At 48.1% G+C, this 20,149-nt stretch overlaps 1 protein-coding gene and 1 long non-coding RNA gene across 2 annotated transcripts; one reads left to right on the forward strand and one right to left on the reverse strand.

Annotated features, from left to right (window-relative positions):
* The first annotated feature begins 5,028 nt into the window (after window positions 1–5,028).
* LOC148135443 (uncharacterized) lies at window positions 5,029–19,031 on the forward strand. Its single transcript, XR_015755164.1, has 3 exons — window positions 5,029–5,158; window positions 15,042–15,134; window positions 18,625–19,031. It is a non-coding gene; the product is annotated as an uncharacterized LOC148135443 (long non-coding RNA).
* A 121-nt stretch (window positions 19,032–19,152) lies between these two features.
* LOC148135444 (histone H2A-like) lies at window positions 19,153–19,723 on the reverse strand. The gene has a single exon (XM_087984685.1). It carries the CDS (start codon window positions 19,706–19,708, stop codon window positions 19,268–19,270), a length of 441 nt encoding a protein of 146 aa, XP_087840811.1. The 5' UTR covers window positions 19,709–19,723; the 3' UTR covers window positions 19,153–19,267.
* Window positions 19,724–20,149: the final 426 nt, after the last annotated feature.

Below are 20,149 nucleotides of genomic sequence, written 5' to 3' on the forward strand. Positions count from 1 at the left end.
TGCTTTAATTTGTTCAGTGGTGATGCATAATCAGATTCATTTGTTGAGGTCACATTTGCATTTTTGTTTGTGTGAGAAAAGATTGGGCGTGCATGAGAAACAGTGTATGAATGTGTGTGCGTGAGAGAGCGAGACAGAGTGAGCGTGTGTGCATGTGTGAGGCAGTGTGCATGAGGGAGAGAGGTCATGTGTCTGTAAGTGTGTGTGTGTGTGAGAGTGGGGGGGAGTCTGTGTGTGTATGAGAGAGAGCAGTCAGTGTGTTTGTGTGTGTCTGTGAGAGAGAGGGGTTTGTGTGTGTGAGAAGGAGGGAGACAGAGTGAGAGACAAGTGTGTGTGTGTATGTATGTGAGAGAGAGAGAGAGAGAGAGTGGAGTCTATGTGTTTGTGACAGAGGAGTCTATGCATTTGTATGAGACAGAGAGGAGTCTGTGCGTTTGAGAGAGGGGGGAGTCTCTGTGTGAAAGAAGAGTATGTGTGCGTGAGAGAGAGAGACAGAGAGAAGAGTCTCCCACACCCTCAGACTCACTCCTGCAACCTCACGCTCTATCTCCCGCAACCTCACTCTCACACACACACCTCACTCTCTCACTCTCTCTCCCGCACCTCTCTCTCTATTCCACACCCTCACTCTCTCCCGCCGCACCTCACCCTCTCTCTCTTCCGCACCTCACCCACTCACTCTCTCTCCCGCACCTAACCCTCTCACTCTCTCTCCCGCACCTAACCCTCTCACTCTCTCTCCCGCACCTCACCCTCTCACTCTCTCTCCCGCACCTCACCCTCTCACTCTCTCTCCCGCACCTCACCCTCTCACTCTCTCTCCCGCACCTCACCCTTCACTCTCTCTCCCGCAACTCACTCTCTCACTCTCTCCCCTGCACCGTCATTCCCACTTTCTCCCACACCGTCAGTCTCTTTCTCTCCCGTACCCTCACTCTTTGTCTCCCTCACAACCTCACTCTTTGTCTCTCTCACACCCTCACACTCTCTCACACACCCTCACTCTCTGTCACTCTCGCACTCTCACTTTCTCTCTCACGAGGGTGTTTGTGTGTGTGTGAGAGAGATTGTAATAGAGAGTGTGAGAGAGGGAGACTGTACGTGAAAGATTGAGAGAGATTGTGAGGAGAACAGGTAAGAGAGGGTGTGAGAGAGACTCTACATGAGAGAGATACACCGTGAGTGAGAGATTGTGAGATTTTGAGAATGTATGTAAAAGACAGTGTGTGTGAGAAAGATTGTACGTGAGAGTGATAGAGTGGATGAGATTGTGAGAGTGCATATGAGAGGGTGTGTGTGTGACACAGAGTAACAGTGTTGGAAAGTGTGTGTGTGTGTGAGAAAGAATGTGTGTGACTGCTTGTGAGTAAGTATGAGAGTGTGAGACTAAGCATTTAAGAGTATAAGTAAGTATGCAAGTGTGTGTGTGTGAGAGAGAGAGAGAGAGAGAGAGAGAGAGAGAGAGAGAGAGAGAAAGAGAAAGAGAGAAACAGAGAGTGCATGTGAGGGTGCGTTTGAGGATGAGTATGAATGTGTAAGAGTGAGTCTGTGAGCGTGTGTGTATGTGTGTGTATTTGTTAAACAGTCTGGGAAATGCCAGCACACTTGTACACTTCTGTCTGCACACAGTAGGATTGTGCCTCTTTTCACATTCTCGTTGTACACTGAGCTGAGGGCAGGAGCTGAATGACAGATATATTCCTTGCACCCAGCATGAAATGGTGATAAAAGCTGAAGACACGTACTGAGCAGTAGGAGAGCAGAGACGATCTTCATCGCAGTGCCCTGTCAGATTGGGGTGTGCATTCAGTCAGTGACTCAGTTTGGTGTTTCCTGCTTGTCTGATCCTGCTGATGGCCGGGAGTGGGGGCGAAGTTTGCACAGCCAGAGAATCTGAGAGAGATAGAAGTGGGGCACAGTCGTCAGTCACCAGGACCTTTCTTCACCCACCACCACTCCATTAATTCCATTCTCCATCCTGATTAAAAGTCTCAGCCTTCAGTACACTCAACAGCCCTTTGTGGTAAATAATTCCACAAATTGACTCCTTTTGGAGAGAAGAAATTCCTCCTCACTGACAGCACAGAAACAAAGACTCCAGCTCAGCTCCCTTCCCCTCGATCCAGTTCTTGGGGCGAAACGGGATCAGCCATTCCTCCCCATCTATTTCCAATCTGTCCCACTCCATTGTCCTGAAACAGTGACCCTCTCGCTTTAGATTGTTCCACATAATGGAGCATTCTCTCTCCATCTCCTTTGTCAATCACCCCTTCAGCATCTTACTTCCCTCAGTTAGATCTCCTGGACAAGAGGGCAGGTTGCATTCAAGCTGGAAGGGGACCGATATTCTGGTGGAAGGTTTTGCTGCACCCACTCGGGGGGGTGGGGGTGGTTAATCTGGTAGGTAGATGGGATGCAAAGCCTTGGGGAGGTGAAAGAGAAGGCTGAGGTCAGTACAGAAGGTAATGACAGCAATTAAAAAGCAAAGGCAGTGTTGGTAATCCCAACACTAGACAGGACAGACGAGGGCATGGCAGGAAGCAAGGGAAATCTGGGTTAAACTGCACTTATTTCAAGGTAGGAAGCCTGATAAGTAAGACAAATGAACTGAGGGCATGGATTGGCACATGGGACTCGAATTTTACAGCTATTACAGAAACATGGCTGAGAGGGACAAGACTTGTAGCTCAATGTTCCAGGGAACAGATGCTATAGGAAGGATAGAGAGGGAGGCAAGAGTGCAGGGGGCGTTCATTTTTGATTAGGGAGAACAGCACAGCAGTCCTGAGAAAGGACATTCCGGAGGGAGGATTCACTGAGTTTATATGGGTAGAAGTGAGAAATAAAATGGGCAAGATCACTTTAATGGCATCTACTACATGCCTCCCCAACAGACGGTGGGAGATGGAGAGCAAATATGTAAGGAGACCATAGACAGCTGCAAGAATAATAGAACTTTAATAATAAGGGAATGTCACTTTTCTAACATCGACTGGGGCTGCTAAAGTGTTGAGGGCTTGGCTGGAGAGAAATGTGAATGTGCTCAGGAAGAATTTCTCATGCAGTTTGTACATGGCCCTATTAGAGAAAAAGCAAAAGTTGACCTCTTCTTGGGAAATAAAGCAGGGCAAATCTCAGAAGTGAGAGTAAGGGAGAACTTTGTGAATGGTGACCATAATTTCATTACTTTTAATAGCTATGGAAGACAAAAGGTCCACAAGTTAAAGTTCTCAATTGGAGTAAGGCCAATTTGGTTGGTCTTCGACAGGAGTGCTCATGAGTTGATTCCAGGAGGCTGGTTACAGACAAAGGGACATCTGGTAAATAGGAGGCTCTCAGAGGTGAGTCAATGAGCTTTCATGGCCAGCATGTTCCCGTCAGAAGTAGGGAACCCTGGATGCATAAAGCTGTAAAGGCCTTGGTCTTGGAAAGGAAAGGAGGCACATGACATTTGGCAGCATGGTGGCTCAGTGGTTAGCACTGCTGCCTCACAGCACCAGGGACCCAGGTTCAATTCCAGCCTCAGGCAACCATCTGTGTGGAGTTTGCACATTCTCCCCGCATCTGTGTGGGTTTCCTCTGGGTACTCTGGTTTCCTTTTACAATCCAAAGATGTGCAGTTCAGGCGGATTGCCCATAGCGTTAGGTTTATTAGTTAGTGTCTGGGTGGTATACTCTCAGAGGGTTGGTGTGGACTTGTTGGGCCGAAGGGCCAGTTTACATACTGTAGGGACTCTAATCTAATCAAGTATAGGGAGATGGGATACAGTGAATTCCTTGAGGAGTAGAGAGGTTGTCAGTGTGTGCAAAAGAGAGAAATCAGGAGTGTGTAAAGGGGAACATGAAATTATCTTGGTAGAGAAGGTAAAGGAGAATCCAAAGTACATGAAGGACAAAAGAGTAACGAAGGAGAGAATAGGGCTTCTTCAAAATCAACAAGGTCATCTACATGCATATGGGTGAGGTTCTAAATTAAAATGTAGAATCAATGCCAGGGGAATTACTTATTGCTTTGCATCTGCCCCAATACCATTCTTTCTCCATACTGGGCCATGTCTTTGGCACGATCTAACAAGTCAAGCTTTCCAAATAGCAGCATGTTGCCAGAAATGCTTACCTCAATTTAAAGACAACTCTTGCAAGTGAATCACTTCAGGAGTGCGATTTTCCCTTATCACCACTGAAATAACTCCATGAAGACCAGAATCCTGTCACCAAGTCACCCTTTACTTACACGTGCATAGTACATAGCACTGACCCACCTCCCAAAATGAACAGAACTCCTAATAGTCCTATTTTATTAAACAATTCACAGTTTACAAAACAATTAACATTTACAGTTGCATACAGAGAAACAGCAATTTTACAAGGTAGAGGAATGGCAAAGCTAAGCCCCAAACACTAACGTTCAACCAGTTTTCAAGGAAATGAAGACAAACCTCAAATCCCAGTTTCAATCATTACAAACAGTAACAATGACATTTGTACATAAAAGACAATCCAATTACATAAGAAGCAGTACATACAATACAGACTCCAGGAAAACCCAGCAAGCCCCCCCACCCCCCGTCACTCCCACCTTGCGGCTACTCTAGGGCAGCCCGCCTCTACGCATCTTCCGTCTCTTGTTCCGGCCTGACACACCTTTCGAGCACCTCTAGGACAGCCCGCCCCGGTACCCACCCAGGGTGATGGTGGTCAGGATGGCCTATACACTTTCTAGCTTCACTAACCACCCTCAGCGCCTTCCGACCACCTCTAGGACAGCCCGCCGCAGTACCCACCTTGGGTAGCAGCGCCGAGGATGGCCTACCCGCTTTCTGGATCTTGGACTGCCCCTTCGTACCATTGGGCTCTCACCCACCCTGATGTGCCATGTGGCCTGTAGACTGCCCTGAGACACCTTTCGGCCACCTCTAGGACATCCTGTCCCCTTCCCCTGGTATGAGTGTGTGCCGGGCAGCCCACAAGCCTTCTGGATCTTGGCCTTCTACGTGTCTTCTAGCTCTCAGCTGCTCTGACACATCTTCTGATCACTTCTAGGGCAGCCCGCCCCGATCACCGTTTCACGGGACGACAGCGCTCAGAACGGCCTACCCACCTTCTGGCTCTCGGGTTGACAGTTTTCAGGACGACCTAGGAGTCTTCCAGCTCTCAGGTGAGGCCTGCCAGACCCAGGGACATACAAGACAGTGCAGGTGATAATCCCAACAAATCATATGACAGAGTTAATTATTAACAAACAGAGTCCTTTCAGGTACAGAATTCATTAGCATAGACAGTTCTCTTCAAAATGTACACCCCATTCCCTGGAATGGAGTCCACTCCAGTATACAAAGTGCATTGTCAGAAATGGAGTCCACTCCAAACTGCAGAGAGTTTGTTGCTAAAGACAGAGTCCACAACTGAGGAAAGAGTCCACTCTAAGGCAGCAAATGCATACCCCACAGCACACAGGTATTCAATCTCCATGGAGTCCTGGCCCACCCTTGAAGAACCAGGCCCATTCACAGGAACACAGTATATTGTAAAAGGTGCAGTTAACTCCCAGGGGTTTGGTCCACTACTAAAGGAAAAGTCTTCTTCCAAACTCAAAAATACAGCAAGTGCTCGCCTCCCAGCACATGCACAGGTGGTCAATCTTCAAAGGCCCAGTCCCAGGGCTAGGCCTCCCTACAGGAACAGCTCATCCGGAAGGTTGTAATTTCTCACGGACTCAGTCCAAACATAAAAAAACTGAAGACACATACTAAAAAAAAAGAAAAAAAGTCCAAGGGCTAAGACATACCACAAAAATCAACATTTGTCCTTTTCTCAAAAGTGAAACAGTAACACGCAGGCTGCAACCAACCAGTGAAACAACACTGTTTGTGGGCGGCACAGTGGCACAGTGGTTAGCACTGCTGCCTCACAGCGCCAGAGACCCAGGTTCAATTCCCGACTCAGGCGACTGACTGTGTGGAGTTTGCACATTCTCCCCGTGTCTGCGTGGGTTTCCTCCGGGTGCTCCGGTTTCCTCCCACAGTCCAAAGATGTGCAGGTCAGGTGAATTGGCTATGCTAAATTGCCCGTAGTGTTAGGTAAAATGGGGAACATGTAGGGGTATGGGTGAATTGTGCTTCGGTGGGTCGGTGTGGACTTGTTGGGCCGAAGGGCCTGTTTCGACACTAAGTAATCTAATCCCCTAATGAGAATTGAGTTACATCTGAAAGACATTGTGTGCATCAGGAGTTTGGACATCATTCCTCACCAAAGGAATCCCAGTTAACAAACTGGCTAAGTAATTCAGCCAATTCAGTAATCAGGTTTCCACCCCAGAAAAAAGCAGAAACCAACAGTAACATACTGACTGTGGCCCAGCCAGCACAGAGCCAGTTCCCTAAACTGAGAAGACTCTGAATCTCCTGTTTATAATATTTTATTAAACAAATTACAAAACAGTTTACATTTACAGCTATACACAATAGCAATTTTACAAGGGAGGAGCAGCAAAACTAGGCCCCAAACCCTACCATTCAACCAGTTTACAGGGAGATGAGGACAAACCTCAAATCCCAGTTCCACATATAAAAGACAGCAACAATGACATCTGTACATAAAAAGCTAATCCAGTTACATAAACAGTGCAGACCCAGCAAGCACCCATTCCTCCCACCTTCTGGCCACTCTAAGGCCCCTTCCAGCTCTCCGTCCACCCCATGCCCCTTCCAGTTCAGTCCACCTGACACACTTTTCGACCACCTCTGGGGCAGTCCGCCCCGGTACCTGCCCGGGGTGACAGCGCTGAAGACAGCTCTCGGTCTGCCCCTATCTGCCATTGGGCTCTCACTCACTCACCCCGATGCACCTTCCGGCCACCTCTAGGACAGCCCTTCCCCTTCCCTGGGATGACAGCGTGCAGGGTAGCCCACAAGCCTTCTGGATCTCAGCCCGCCCCCTAGGCACCTTCTGGCTCTCGGCTGCTCTGGCAACTTTCAAACACCTCTAGGATAGCTCGTCCGGATCACCCCTTCTTGGGACAACAGCGCTCAGAACCCTACCCACCATCTGGCTCTCAGGGCGACTGGCATAAGGGTGGCCTACCCACCCTCCAGCTTTCAGGACAGCCTACCAACCTTCAGGTTCACAGGATGGCCTACCCATCCTCCGGCTGTCGGGGTGACAACTTTCAGGATGACCCATGAGCCTCCCAGCTCACTGTAAGATCTGCCAGACCCAGGGACACAAGACAGTGCAGGTGATAACCCAAAAAAACACCACAATACAGTTAATTGCCAAAAAAAGAGTCCTTTCTGGTACACAGTCCAAACGTAGAGTCTACAGAATACAGAGTCCATTCACAGAAATGTAGTCCACTACAGTTTTTGAGGTGCATTGTCCAAAATGGAGTCCACTCCAAACTGCAGAGTCCACTCCTGAAGGCAGCAAATGCACACCCCGAAGAACACAGGTGTTCAGTCTCCATGGAGTCCTGGCCCAGCCTTGGAAAACCAGGCCCACTCACAGGAACATAGTACATTGGACAGGTGCAGTTAACTCACAGGGGTTTAGTCCACTCCCGAATGAAAGGTCTACTGCCAAACTCCAGGATACAGCAAGTGCTCACCTCCCAGCACACACAAAGGTGTTCAATCTTCAAAGGCCCAGTCCCAGGGCTAGGCCTCCCCACAGGAACAGCTCCTCTGGTAAAATGTATGTCTTCCACAAGGGCTCAGTCCAAACACCAAAAACAGTGAAGATACATACAAAAAGAACCAAAGGAAACCAGAGTCCAAGGGCTAAGCCCTACCACAAAATTAACATTGTCTTTTTCTCAGAAAGAGAAAGGAGAGAAAAGAGTAACACACAGGCTGTAACCAGCAAGTGAAACAACAACCCCCTAATGAGAACTGAGTTACACCTGAAACACATTATGTGCATCAGGAGTTTAACAATCAGTCCTCACTAAAAGGAATGCCAATTAACAAACTGGCTAAATAATTCAGCCAGTTCAGGAATCAGGTTTCGCCCTCCAAAAAAAAGGGTAGCAGAAACCAACAGTAACACATTGACAGTGGCACCAGCCAGCACAGAGTCAGTCCCCTAAACTGAGGAGACTCAGAATCTCCTGGTTTTTTATTAAACAAATTACAAAAACAGTTTGCAACAAACAGTTACATTTACAGCTGCATACAAGAGACAGCAATTTTACAAGGGAGAGGAACAGCAAAGCCAGGCCCCAAACACTACCATTCAAACAGTTTACAGGGACATGAGGACAAACCTCAAATCCCAGTTTCACATATAAAAATATAAAGAGACATCAACAATGACAGTTGTACGGTAGACAATACTGTTACATACAAAAGTGCAGACAATACAGACTCAGCAGGCCCCCACCCCTCCCACTCTAAGGCAGCCCACCCCTACCCACCTTCTGGCTCTCGGTCCACCCCATGCCCCTTCCAGTTCTCGGTCCACCCTGACACACCCAGGACAGCCCACCCAGGGTGACAGCGGTCAGGACCGCCTACCCACCTTCCTGCTTCACTAACCACCCTCAGCACCTTTCGACCACCTCTGGGGCAGCCCGCCCCGGTACCTGCCCGGGGTGACAGCGCCGACGACGGCTACCCGTCTTCTGGCTCTCGGTCTGCCCCTACATACCATTGGGCTCTCACCCACCCCGTTGCACCTCCGATCAGTGGGCTATCCTGGCACACCTTTCGGCCACCTCTAGGACAGCCCGTCCCCTTCCCTGGGACGACAGTGTGTAGGGTAGTCCACAAGCCTTCCGGATCTCAGCCCACCCCCACGCGCCTTCTGGCTCTCGGCTGCTCTGACACCTTTCGACCACCTCTAGGAAAGCCTGTCCCGATTACCCCTTATCGGGATGCCAGCACTCAGAATGGCCTACCCACCATCTGGCTCTCAGGGCGACTGGCATCAGGGTGGCCTACCCACCATCCGGCTTTCAGGACAGTCTATCAACCTTCAAGTTCACAGGATGGCCTACCCACCCTCCGGCTCTCGGGGTGACAGCTTTCAGGACGACCCATGAGCCTCCCAGCTCACAGTAAGGCCTGCCAGACCCAGGGACACGCAAGACATTGCGGATGATCGATCCAGGAAACACCACAATACAGTTAGTTACCAAAAAAAAGAGTCCTTTCTGGTAGACAGTCCAAATCCATACACAGTCTTCAAGATATGGAATCCATTTCCAGGAGGAGTCCACTCCAGAGTACAATGTGCAATGTCAGAATTAGAGTCCACTTCAAACTGCAGAGTCCGTTGCTAAAAACAGTGCACAACCAATGGCAGAGTCAACTCCTGAAGGCAGAAAATGCACACCCCACAGCACACAGTTGTTCAGTCTCCATAGAGTCCTGGCCCAGCCTTGGAAAACCAGGCCCACTCACAGGAACATAGTACAGGTGCAGTTAACTCACAGGGGTTGGTCCACTCCTGAAAGAAAAGTCTACTCCCAAACTCCAGGTTACAGCAAGTGCTCACCTCCCAGCACATACACAGGTGCTCAATCTTCAGAGGCCCAGTCCCAGGGCGAGGCCTCCCCACAGGAACAGCTCCTCTGGTAAAATGTATGTCTTCCACAGGACTCAGTCGAAACACCAATAAAAAGTGAAGACACATACAAAAAACAAAGAAAACTACAGTCCAAGGGCTAAGCCCTACCACAAAATTAACATTGTCTTTTTCTCAGAAAGAGAAAAGAGTAACACACAGGCTGTAACCAGCCAGTGAAACAACAATCCCCTAATGAGAACTGAGTTACACGTGAAACACATTATGCGCATCAGGAGTTTAACGATCAGTCCTCATGAAAAGGAATGCCAGTTAACAAACTTGCTAAATAATTCTGCCAGTTCAGTAATCCGGTTTCACTTTCCAAAAAAAAGGAAGCAGAAACTGACAGAAGCACAGAGTCAGTCCCCTAACTGAGGAGACTCAGCATCTCCTGTTTATTATTTTTATTAAACAAATTGCAAAAACAGTTTACAACAAACAGTTACATTTACAGCTGCATACAAGAGACAGCAATTTTACAAGGGAGAGGAGCAGCAAAGCCAGGCCCCAAACCCTACCATACATTTTTCAGGGACATGAGGACAAACCTCAAATCCCAGTTTCACAAAGATGTAAAGAGACAACAGCAGTGACAGTTGTACATTAGACAACTTGCTAAATAATTCTGCCAGTTCAGTAATCCGGTTTCACTTTCCAAAAAAAAGGAAGCAGAAACTGACAGAAGCACAGAGTCAGTCCCCTAACTGAGGAGACTCAGCATCTCCTGTTTTTTTTAACCCCCACACTACCACCTAAGTGCGGTAGTGCTTATTTTATCCTCAGCACCCATGGTGTGTGTGTGTGCAGGTGTGAGACACAGTAAAAGACACAAAGTGCACCAATCTTTATTCAAATTCCACCACCAGGAAGATAGGAAAACACTCGGGTGGCCAGTGACAAACACTGCCCTTCACATCAAAGGTCAGTGCTGTGTGATCAAAACAGTGAAGGGGAGGGTAGGGACTAAATCAAAATAGAGTTGGAGGGAGAAATGATGCACTCCACTCCCTGCGGCGCCCACCTCTCCCTGAACAACTCCAGGGTGTTGGTGGACACCGCGTGCTCCTTCTCCAAGGACACCCGGGCTCTAATGTAACCGCGGAAGAGGGGCAGGCAGTCGGCCCTAACGACCCCCTCCACGGCCCGCTGCCTGGACCTGTTAATATCTCCTGGTTTTTTTTCCTGTTTATATTTATATTTTATTAAACAAGTTACAAACAAACAGTTTACAAAAAACATTTACAGCTGTACATAAGAGACAGCAATGTTACAAGGGAGAGGAGCAGCAAAGCTAGGCCCCAAACCCCAACCATTTTACAGGGAGATGAGAGCAAACCTCAAATCCCAGTTCCACTTATGGCAAGACAGTGACAATGACATTTGTACATTAGACAATACTGTTACATACAAAGTGCAGACAATACAGACCCAGCAAGCCCCCATCCCTCCCACCTATCTCCTGTTTATTTATTTATTTATTTTTTCCGTGTGCCACTCCTGTTCTTTTTTTTTTCTTTCTTAACCCCACACTACCACCTAAGTGCGGTAGTGCTTATTTTATCCCCAGCACCCATGGTGTGTGTGTGCAGGTGTGAGACACAGTGGAAGACACAAAGTGCACGAATCTTTATTCAATTTCCACCACCAGGAAGATAGGAAAACACCCAGGTGGCCAGTGACAAGCACTGCCCTTCACATCAGAGGGCAGTGACACTTCCCTCTTTTTAATATTTTTTTTCCTTTAACCCCCACACTACCACCTAACTGCGGTAGTGCTTATTATTTTTTTTCCCCAACACCCATGGTGTGTGTGTGCAGGTGTGAGACACAGTGGAAGACACAAGGTGCACGAATCTTTATTCAATTTCCACCACCAGGAAGATAGGAAAACACCCGGGTGGCCAGTGACAAGCACTGCCCTTCACATCAGAGGGCAGTGACACTTCCCTCTTTTTAATTTTTTTTTTCCTTTAACCCCCACACTACCACCTAAGTGCGGTAGTGCTTATTTTTTTCCCCAGCACCCATGGTGTGTGTGCGCAGGTGTGAGACACAGTGAGAGACACAAGGTGCACGAATCTTTATTCAATTTCCACCACCAGGAAGATAGGAAAACACCCGGGTGGCCAGTGACAAACACTGCCCTTCACATCAAAGGGCAGTGCTGTGTGATCAAAACAGTGAAGGGAAGGGTAGGGACTAAATCAAAATAGAGTTGGAGGGAGAAATGATGCACTCCACTCCCTGCGGCGCCCACCTCTCCCTGAACAACTCCAGGGTGTTGGTGGACACCGCGTGCTCCTTCTCCAAGGACACCCGGGCTCTAACGTAACTGCGGAAGAGGGGCAGGCAGTCGGCCCTAACGACCCCCTCCACGGCCCGCTGCCTGGACCTGTTAATATCTCCTGTTTTTTTTTCCTGTTTATATTTATATTTTATTAAACAAATTACAAACAAACAGTTTACAAAAAACATTTACAGCTGTACATAAGAGACAGCAATGTTACAAGGGAGAGGAGCAGCAAAGCTAGGCCCCAAACCCTACCATTCAACCATTTTACAGGGAGAGGAGGACAAACCTCAAATCCCAGTTCCACATATGACAAGACAGTGACAATGACATTTGTACATTAGACAATACCATTACATACAAAAGTACAGACAATACAGACCCAGCAAGCCCCCATCCCTCCCACCTATCTCCTGTTTATTTTTTTTAATTTTTTTTTCTTCTCCTGGTTATATTTATATTTTATTAAACAAATTACAAACACAGTTTACAAAAACAATTTACAGCTGTACATAAGAGACAGCAATGTTACAAGGGAGAGGAGCAGCAAAGCTAGGCCCCAAACCCTACCATTCAACCATTTTACAGGGAGATGAGGACAAACTTCAAATCCCAGTTCCACATATGACAAGACAGTGACAATGACATTTGTACATTAGACAATACCATTACATACAAAAGTACAGACAATACAGACCCAGCAAGCCCCCATCCCTCCCACCTATCTCCTGTTTATTTTTTTTAATTTTTTTTTCTTCTCCTGGTTATATTTATATTTTATTAAACAAATTACAAACACAGTTTACAAAAACAATTTACAGCTGTACATAAGAGACAGCAATGTTACAAGGGAGAGGAGCAGCAAAGCTAGGCCCCAAACCCTACCATTCAACCATTTTACAGGGAGATGAGGACAAACCTCAAATCCCAGTTCCACATATGACAAGACAGTGACAATGACATTTGTACATTAGACAATACTGTTACATACAAAAGTACAGACAATACAGACCCAGCAAGCCCCCATCCCTCCCACCTATCTCCTGTTTATATCTGTCAGCCAGGACTCCCTGATTGGACCAAACCACCAGCCCAATCAGGGAACACAGATTCTATGAGGTACACCTGGCTGACCTCATTCTAATCATTATTTTCGGAGAGGTCATTGCAGTCTTTCAAAAGTGTTTACTACACCTCACTTACTACAAGGGCTTGGTCTCCTCCTCTTTGTCATGTTTTGCCCACACACTCTATTCCAGGAGAGCCCACACTGCGTTGATCTTAACCTCTCGAAATGAATGTTAACATTACATTTGCCTTCCTAACCGCCAACTGAACCTGCCTGTTAACCTGAAGAGAATCCTGAACTCGGACTCCCAAGTCCCTTTGTGCTTCAGATTTCCGAAACCTTTCCCCATTTAGGAAACAGTCTCCGCCTCTATTCTTCTAATCCCATTGCATACCCTCCCACACTGTCATCCATCTACCAACCGAACCTTAACAGGATCCTGAACTCGGACTCACCCTCGAGGACCTTGTTTGTGCTTCAGGCCTGGCAGCATCTGTCCAGAGACAGACAGAGAGAAAGCGGAGTCAACGTTTCGAGTCCGGGGCAGCCGTCCTTCAGGAGAGTGGCCTTTGGTCTTGATGTGCCGCCGCACAATTTCTTGTTCACTCCCACCTCTCTGTCTGTGTGTGTATTTGTCATTATTATTGAGTTTGGCGAGTCCCGGAGCCGGCCCTGTTGTTTCTCTCTCCTGAAAGGGTTGTCCCTTTAAAGAGTCTTTCCCCTGAAGCAGCTGCTAACGGTCACTTGGGGCACGAGGCGGCCGTTAACCGCCATCTTGCGCGGGGCCTGAAGCTAAAATGGCGCCGGGGCCACGCGGGAAGGAAAAGCGCCGAAGGAGAGCGGACTGTGTCAACATGTCCCGTTCCCGAGGGTCAGGATGGTGGTTATTGGGGGGTGGAGGGGGACAGGAGAGATCGCCCCTCCCAGTGAGGCACTTTGTACAAACCGCGAGGTCTCTCCCCGTCTCTATACATCTATCTCTCTCTGTAACTGACTGTCCATGACTTGCTTTAACTCTCTATTTTGATTAATGTCGATGACTCTGTGATCTTGTGTTTCTCTCTGACTCTCTATCACTATGTTTCTTTATAACTCTATGTCCCTCTGTATGTCTATGTCTCTCTTTGTTTTCCCTGCCTCTCTATGACCCTCTCTGTTACTCTGTAACTCTCTGACTGAATGGTGAGAGTAATGTTTGTTGCTGAACACAGCAACAACTCCTGCCTCAGAAAAGTGCCTAAGTTTGGTTTAATCACAGGCATCCCTGTGTCAGTCCTAGAGCTGAATGCCCACCTGGAAATGAGGTAGGGGAGGGAGACAGTACCTCATTAAACCGCTCCGTTCAACCCAATTCAATATATTTTCTACAAGGTTGTGAGATTTACTGGGAATACTCCAACCACTGCAGAACCGTACACACAATCATCAACATCAGCAAAAGTCAAGAGGGCAATTAGCACTGTGCTGTTTCTAACCAGCAGGCAGGGTCTCACCTGAACAGCAAATTGTATAAGAGAATAGAGAGTTGGTTGCTTTTGACTGGTATGGATTCAGTCGGCTGAAGATCTGTGCTGTCGACCTCTGATACCAGAATTACTTGTTAAGCAATTCATCGGAGAAAGGTAGAAGCTTAGACAATATGAGCTGGGGGAGACCGATGGTAACACCAAAGATGTTCATAGTAGTGTAGAGTTGGGGACAGTGATGGTAACCCACAGGATGTTGACAGTGAGGTGGTGGTGGGGACAGTAACAGTAACCCTCAGGATGTTGATATTGAGGATGGGGACAGTGGTGGTAACCCTCAGGAAGTTGATATTGGGAAGAGGGTGGGGTCAGTGACGGATGTTGATAGTGCAGTGGGGTGTGGACAGTGATAGTAACACCATGGAACATCGACAGGCAGTGGTTGGATGATTTGCCTATCCATACTTAAGACAAATCTTTTGAAATGTAGATTTTACACCAAAGGGAGACTTTGCAATGATGTGAAATCTCGCTTGTTTTATTTCTCCTTTCCATCAATTATTAACCTGTCATCGAAGATAACATCTGTGAAAAAGAGATAATTTCAGCGTCCGATCTTTCATTTCCTCTTTTTCTTGTTTTCTTCCAGTTCCTGTTGCTGGGGTTTTCCTCACCGCCAGAGCCACTAAAATGGAGATCCTGATTGGGAGTCATCTCATTCCAGAGTGTGTACTGAGCCGAGGTACTGGACCCTACTTTCAATGGTACTTTCAACAGAAAGCCTTAAACAATGGCAGTGGGAATTACACCTCGAGTTCAGACAGGACAGAGCTGGCCATTGAATGTTGATATTGAGGATGTGTGTCTGTCTGGGTTGAGGGTTGAGTATGAGAAAGTGTATGTGTGTGTGTGTAGTGAGTGTAGAGTGTCTTAAGTCTGTAAGGGGTGCATGTGGGACTGTGTGTCTGTAAGGGTGTGTTTGGGTGTCTGTGTGCACGTGGGTGTAGGAGTATATGTGTGTATATAGTGCAATATTGGTCACCTGTAACGTGATATGAACCGAAGGTCCCAGTTGAGGCCCTCCCTCTGGGTACCGAACTTAGCTATCAGCCGCTGCTCAGCCACTTTTCTCTGCTCGGAGAAAGTGAGGGCTGGAGATCAGAGCTGAAAATGTGTTGCTGGAAAAGCGCAGCAGGTCAGGCAGCATCCAAGGAGAATCGACGTTTGGGGCATGAGCCCTTCTTCAGGAATAAGGAGAGAGTGTGCCGAGCAGGCTAAGATAAAAGGTAGGGAGTAGGGGAAGGGGCGTTGGAAAGGCTATAGGTGGAAGGAGGTTAAGGTGAGGGTGATAGGCCGGGGTGGGCGTGGAGAGGTCAGGAAGAAGATTGCATGTTAGGAAGGTGGTACTGAGTTCGAGGGTTGGGACTGAGACAACGTGGGGGGGAGGGGAAATGAGGAGACTGGAGAAATCTAAGTTCATCCCTTTTGGTTGGAGAGTTCCTCGGCGGAAGATGAGGCACTCTTCCTCCAGCCGTCGTGTTGCTATGGTCTGGCGATGGAGGAGTCCAAGGACCTGCGTGTCCTTGGTGGAGTGGGAGGGGGAACCCTCCCCCACTCACCCATTGTACTCTATGCTACTTTCTCCCCACCCCCATCCTCCTCTAGCTTATCTTTCCACGCTTCAGGCTCACTGCCTTTATTCCTGATGAAGGGCTTTTGCCCGAAACGTCGATTTCAAAGCTCCTTGGCTGCTGCCTGAACTGCTGTGCTCTTCCAGCACCACTAATCCAGAATCTGGTTTCCAGCATCTGCAGTCATTGTTTTTACCTCGTTTTTACCTTGTTTTTACCTACTGTGAATCCTCTTGCAAGGATGCCTGCCTTGAAGAAGTTTTCCTCCTCTCTCTACAAGAATCTCAGGGAGTCCCTCTCCCACTGCAACTCCCAGGTCATTTCCTAAACTTCCAGCTCAGCACTGTCCCCATGACTTGTCCTACCTGCCTATCTCCTTTTCCACCTATCCACTCCACCCTCTCCTCCCTGACCTATCACCTTCATCTCCTCCCCCACTCACCCATTGTACTCTATGTTACTATCTCCCTAACCCCACCCTCCTCTAGCTTATCTCCACGCTTCAGGCTCCCTGCCTTTATTCCTGATGAAGGGCTTTTTCCCGAAACATCGATTTCGAAGCTCCTTGGCTGCTGCCTGCTGTGCTCTTGAGCACCACTAATCCAGAATTTGGTTTCCAACATCTGCAGTCATTGTTTTTACCTCGGGGAGTTGAAGTGTTGAGCCACGGGGCGGTTGGGTTGGTTGCTCCGGGTGTCCCAGAGGTGTTCTCTGAAACGTTCAGCAAGTAGGCGGCCTGTCTCTCCAATGTAGAGGAGGCCACATCGGGTGCAGTAAATGATGTGTGTGGAGGTGCAGGTGAATTTGTGGTGGATATGGAAGGATCCTTTGGGGCCTTGGAGGGAAGTAAGGGGGGAGGTGTGGGCACAAGTTTTGCATTTCTTGCGGTTGCAGGGGAAGGTGCCGGGAGTGGAAGTTGGGTTGGTGGGGGGTGTGGACCTGACAAGGGAGTCACGGAGGGAGTGTCTTTTCGGAACGCTGATAGGGGAGGGGAGGGAAATATATCCCTTGTGGTGCCGGAAATGACGACGGATGATACGATGTATGCTCCTACCACCCCATCAACCTTCTTATACATCGTATCATCCGTCGTCATTTCCTCTCCCCCACCTTGTCTCAGTCCCAACCCTCGAAATCAGCACTACCTTCCGAACCTGCAATCTTCTTCCTGACCTCTCCACCCCCACCCCCACTCCGGCCTATCACCCTCGCCTTAACCTCTTTCCACCTATTGCATTTCCAACTCCCCTCCTCCTTTCCTTTTATCTTAGCCTGCTTGGCACACTCTCCTCATTCCTGAAGAAGGGCTCATGCCCGAAACGTCGACTCTCCTGCTCCTTGGATGCTGCCTGACCTGCTGCGCTTTTCCAGCAACGGATTTTCAGCTCTGATCTCCAGCATCTGCAGTCCTCACTTTCTCCTAGATGAGTCACATGAGTACCTGCCATGTACAAGGTGGGAGGTGTCCCCACTCGTAATGGTGGTATCGATGTCCACACTGACACGTCTTGCAGCGCCTACCGTGACAGGAGTGTATGGAGTTGCCCTGAGAGCCGGGCAGCTTGTTTGAGGATTGGCTCTGCGGGAGATCCGTCGTTACCAGAAATCCACCGAGCTGCTGATCCGCAAACTGCCCTTCCAGCGCCTGGTGCGAGAGATCGCTCAGGACTTCAAGACCGACCTGCGCTTCCAGAGCTCGGCGGTGATGGCCCTGCAGGAGGCCAGCGAGGCTTACCTGGTGGGACTGTTTGAGGACACCAACCTGTGCGCCATCCACGCCAAGCGGGTCACCATCATGCCCAAAGACATCCAGCTGGCCCGCCGGATCCGCGGGGAACGCGCCTAAACGGAGCATAGCTGGCCCTGCACATTCGCCCCGAGGCAGAACGGAAAACACAACGGCTCTTTTCAGAGCCACTCCACCGTTCCGAGAGAGCGGGGAACGATGGGTTGCATTAATATTGCAATCGTAAAACAAATTAGTCAATAGGGAATGAGGTATAAGCGATATTGACATGGGCAGTGAAGTCATAACTAATGAGATCTCCCGTGTTCGCAGAATTAATTACAGCAGATTGTGGAATATAATTTTAACATGACATTGTGGTAGTGAATTATAAATTCCCGCGAATCTCCCTCTGTGTCTCGGTATTCATAAGCCTCGTCGTTGGGGGATGGGAAAGATTTGTCGTCAAGAGATCGACTACTTGCGGACATTGGTATCATATTTTAGGAAGTGCATAGGAGCTGACTAAAGCATTAATAGGGAGTCAGTTAAACACGAAAGGCACAGACAACGGCAGTCAAGTTCCAAGTACTGAGCTCTCCGGTGATCGCAGATTTTGTCATAATAAATTCCAGAATTTAACTAATGGGGGATGGGATAGAATTGGCGCCAAAAGATCAACGGCTCATTTTCAAATTTGAAAAGCCCACTAACATGTAGAAAAGACCCCGAAATCACAAAGGTTTTGTGATTTACACATGAAAGAAGTGAAACTATCACTGTATTCTAACAGATGAAAGGCTTAACAGAATTAATTTTTCAATGTATAATTTCAGTTACATAACACTAATTTTTTGCTATAAATTCTGTGTTAGGATTGAGCCCTCCACTATCACCCGATGAAGGAGCGACGCACCGAAAGCTAGTGTGCTTCCAACTAAACCTGTTGGACTATAACCTGGTGTTGTGTGATTTCATTTTGGCACAGACAGTTTCACACAGGGCAGCTTACACCTTAAAGGCAGTATCTGGGCCAACGTGACACCAGTTGTTCAAGTTCACTTGAGAATTTAATATTAGATGTTCTGCGATTTATATTTGTAAAAACTGAAACTAACATGGTCATGCTAAAATATTAGAGATTAACAAACAATCCAGGTTTCTTTTAATATATGGTTTCAGTTACAGCACACTGTAAACGTTTGCGAAAAATTCTGTGTCTTACGATCTTATATTCTACAAGCACGTGATGAAATCTCCGAAAGCTAGTGCATACAAATAAACTTGTTGGGCTACAAGTTGGTGTTGCGTGATTTTTAACTTTATACACCCCAGTCCAAACCACAAGTATTGAATAACAAGGCGATAGTAATGAACTGATCTCAGGTTCAAAGTTCAAGCTTCTCCATATTAAAAGTAAAAATAAACCCAACAGCAATGACGGTGTAGCCCCTTTGACAGATGCTGTGTGTGGCTCTTAAAAGAGCCTTTGGGTTGTCAGATTCAAGGATGGTCTCTTCATTTTTTAGCAGATCCAGCAGCGGAAGTTTTCTTGGGCAGCAGCACGGCCTGGATATTAGGCAGCACCCCGCCCTGAGCGATGGTCACCCCTCCCAGCAGCTTGTTGAGCTCCTCGTCGTTGCGCACGGCCAGCTGCAGGTGCCTGGGGATGATGCGGGTCTTCTTGTTGTCCCGGGCCGCGTTGCCAGCCAGCTCCAGGATTTCAGCCGTCAGATACTCCAGCACCGCAGCCAGATAGACCGGCGCTCCGGCACCCACACGCTCAGCATAGTTACCCTTTCTCAGGAGCCTGTGAACACGGCCCACCGGGAACTGCAGGCCAGCCCGGGACGACCGAGACTTCGCCTTGGCGCGACCTTTCCCACCGCCCTTTCCTCTTCCGGACATGGTCACAATCTCACAAGCACTTTCACAGAGAATGCTGCACTCCGCCCACATTGCGGCCTCTTATACCTTCGGGAGGAATGGTGGGGCGGCCATTTCTGATTGGTCCCATTGTCCAGCCCCGCCTAATGTTGTTTCAATTCCCAATCAGATATCTGCCTCATTCCCCAATCCGGAGGGGGCACGGGGAGGAGGGCGGAAAGTACCGGCACCAAATCATCAACGGCCTTCTTTCCAATTTGAAAAGCCCGCCAATTTACAAACAAAGGAATGCGCTTTATATTGAAAAATGAAGTACAAAAAAGGAGCAAGACTTTTTTTTATAAAATACTCGTGCCTTTTACTTTTAGTTTAAAAATGTATACTTCACTCGATCTGTCTCTTCCTCATTTGCCGACCTGTATCCGTCCATTTCTGATCCCGAGTGGGTAATTTTCTAAACCTTAAGAAGCTGAAACGAAACAGGCCAGATATTGCAGTCTGCATTTGACTTCT

The sequence above is a fragment of the Chiloscyllium plagiosum genome, unplaced genomic scaffold, assembly GCF_037043375.1.
Source record: "Chiloscyllium plagiosum isolate Xiang-an unplaced genomic scaffold, Cpla_swu_hap1 HiC_scaffold_49, whole genome shotgun sequence".
Lineage (NCBI taxonomy): Eukaryota > Metazoa > Chordata > Chondrichthyes > Orectolobiformes > Hemiscylliidae > Chiloscyllium > Chiloscyllium plagiosum.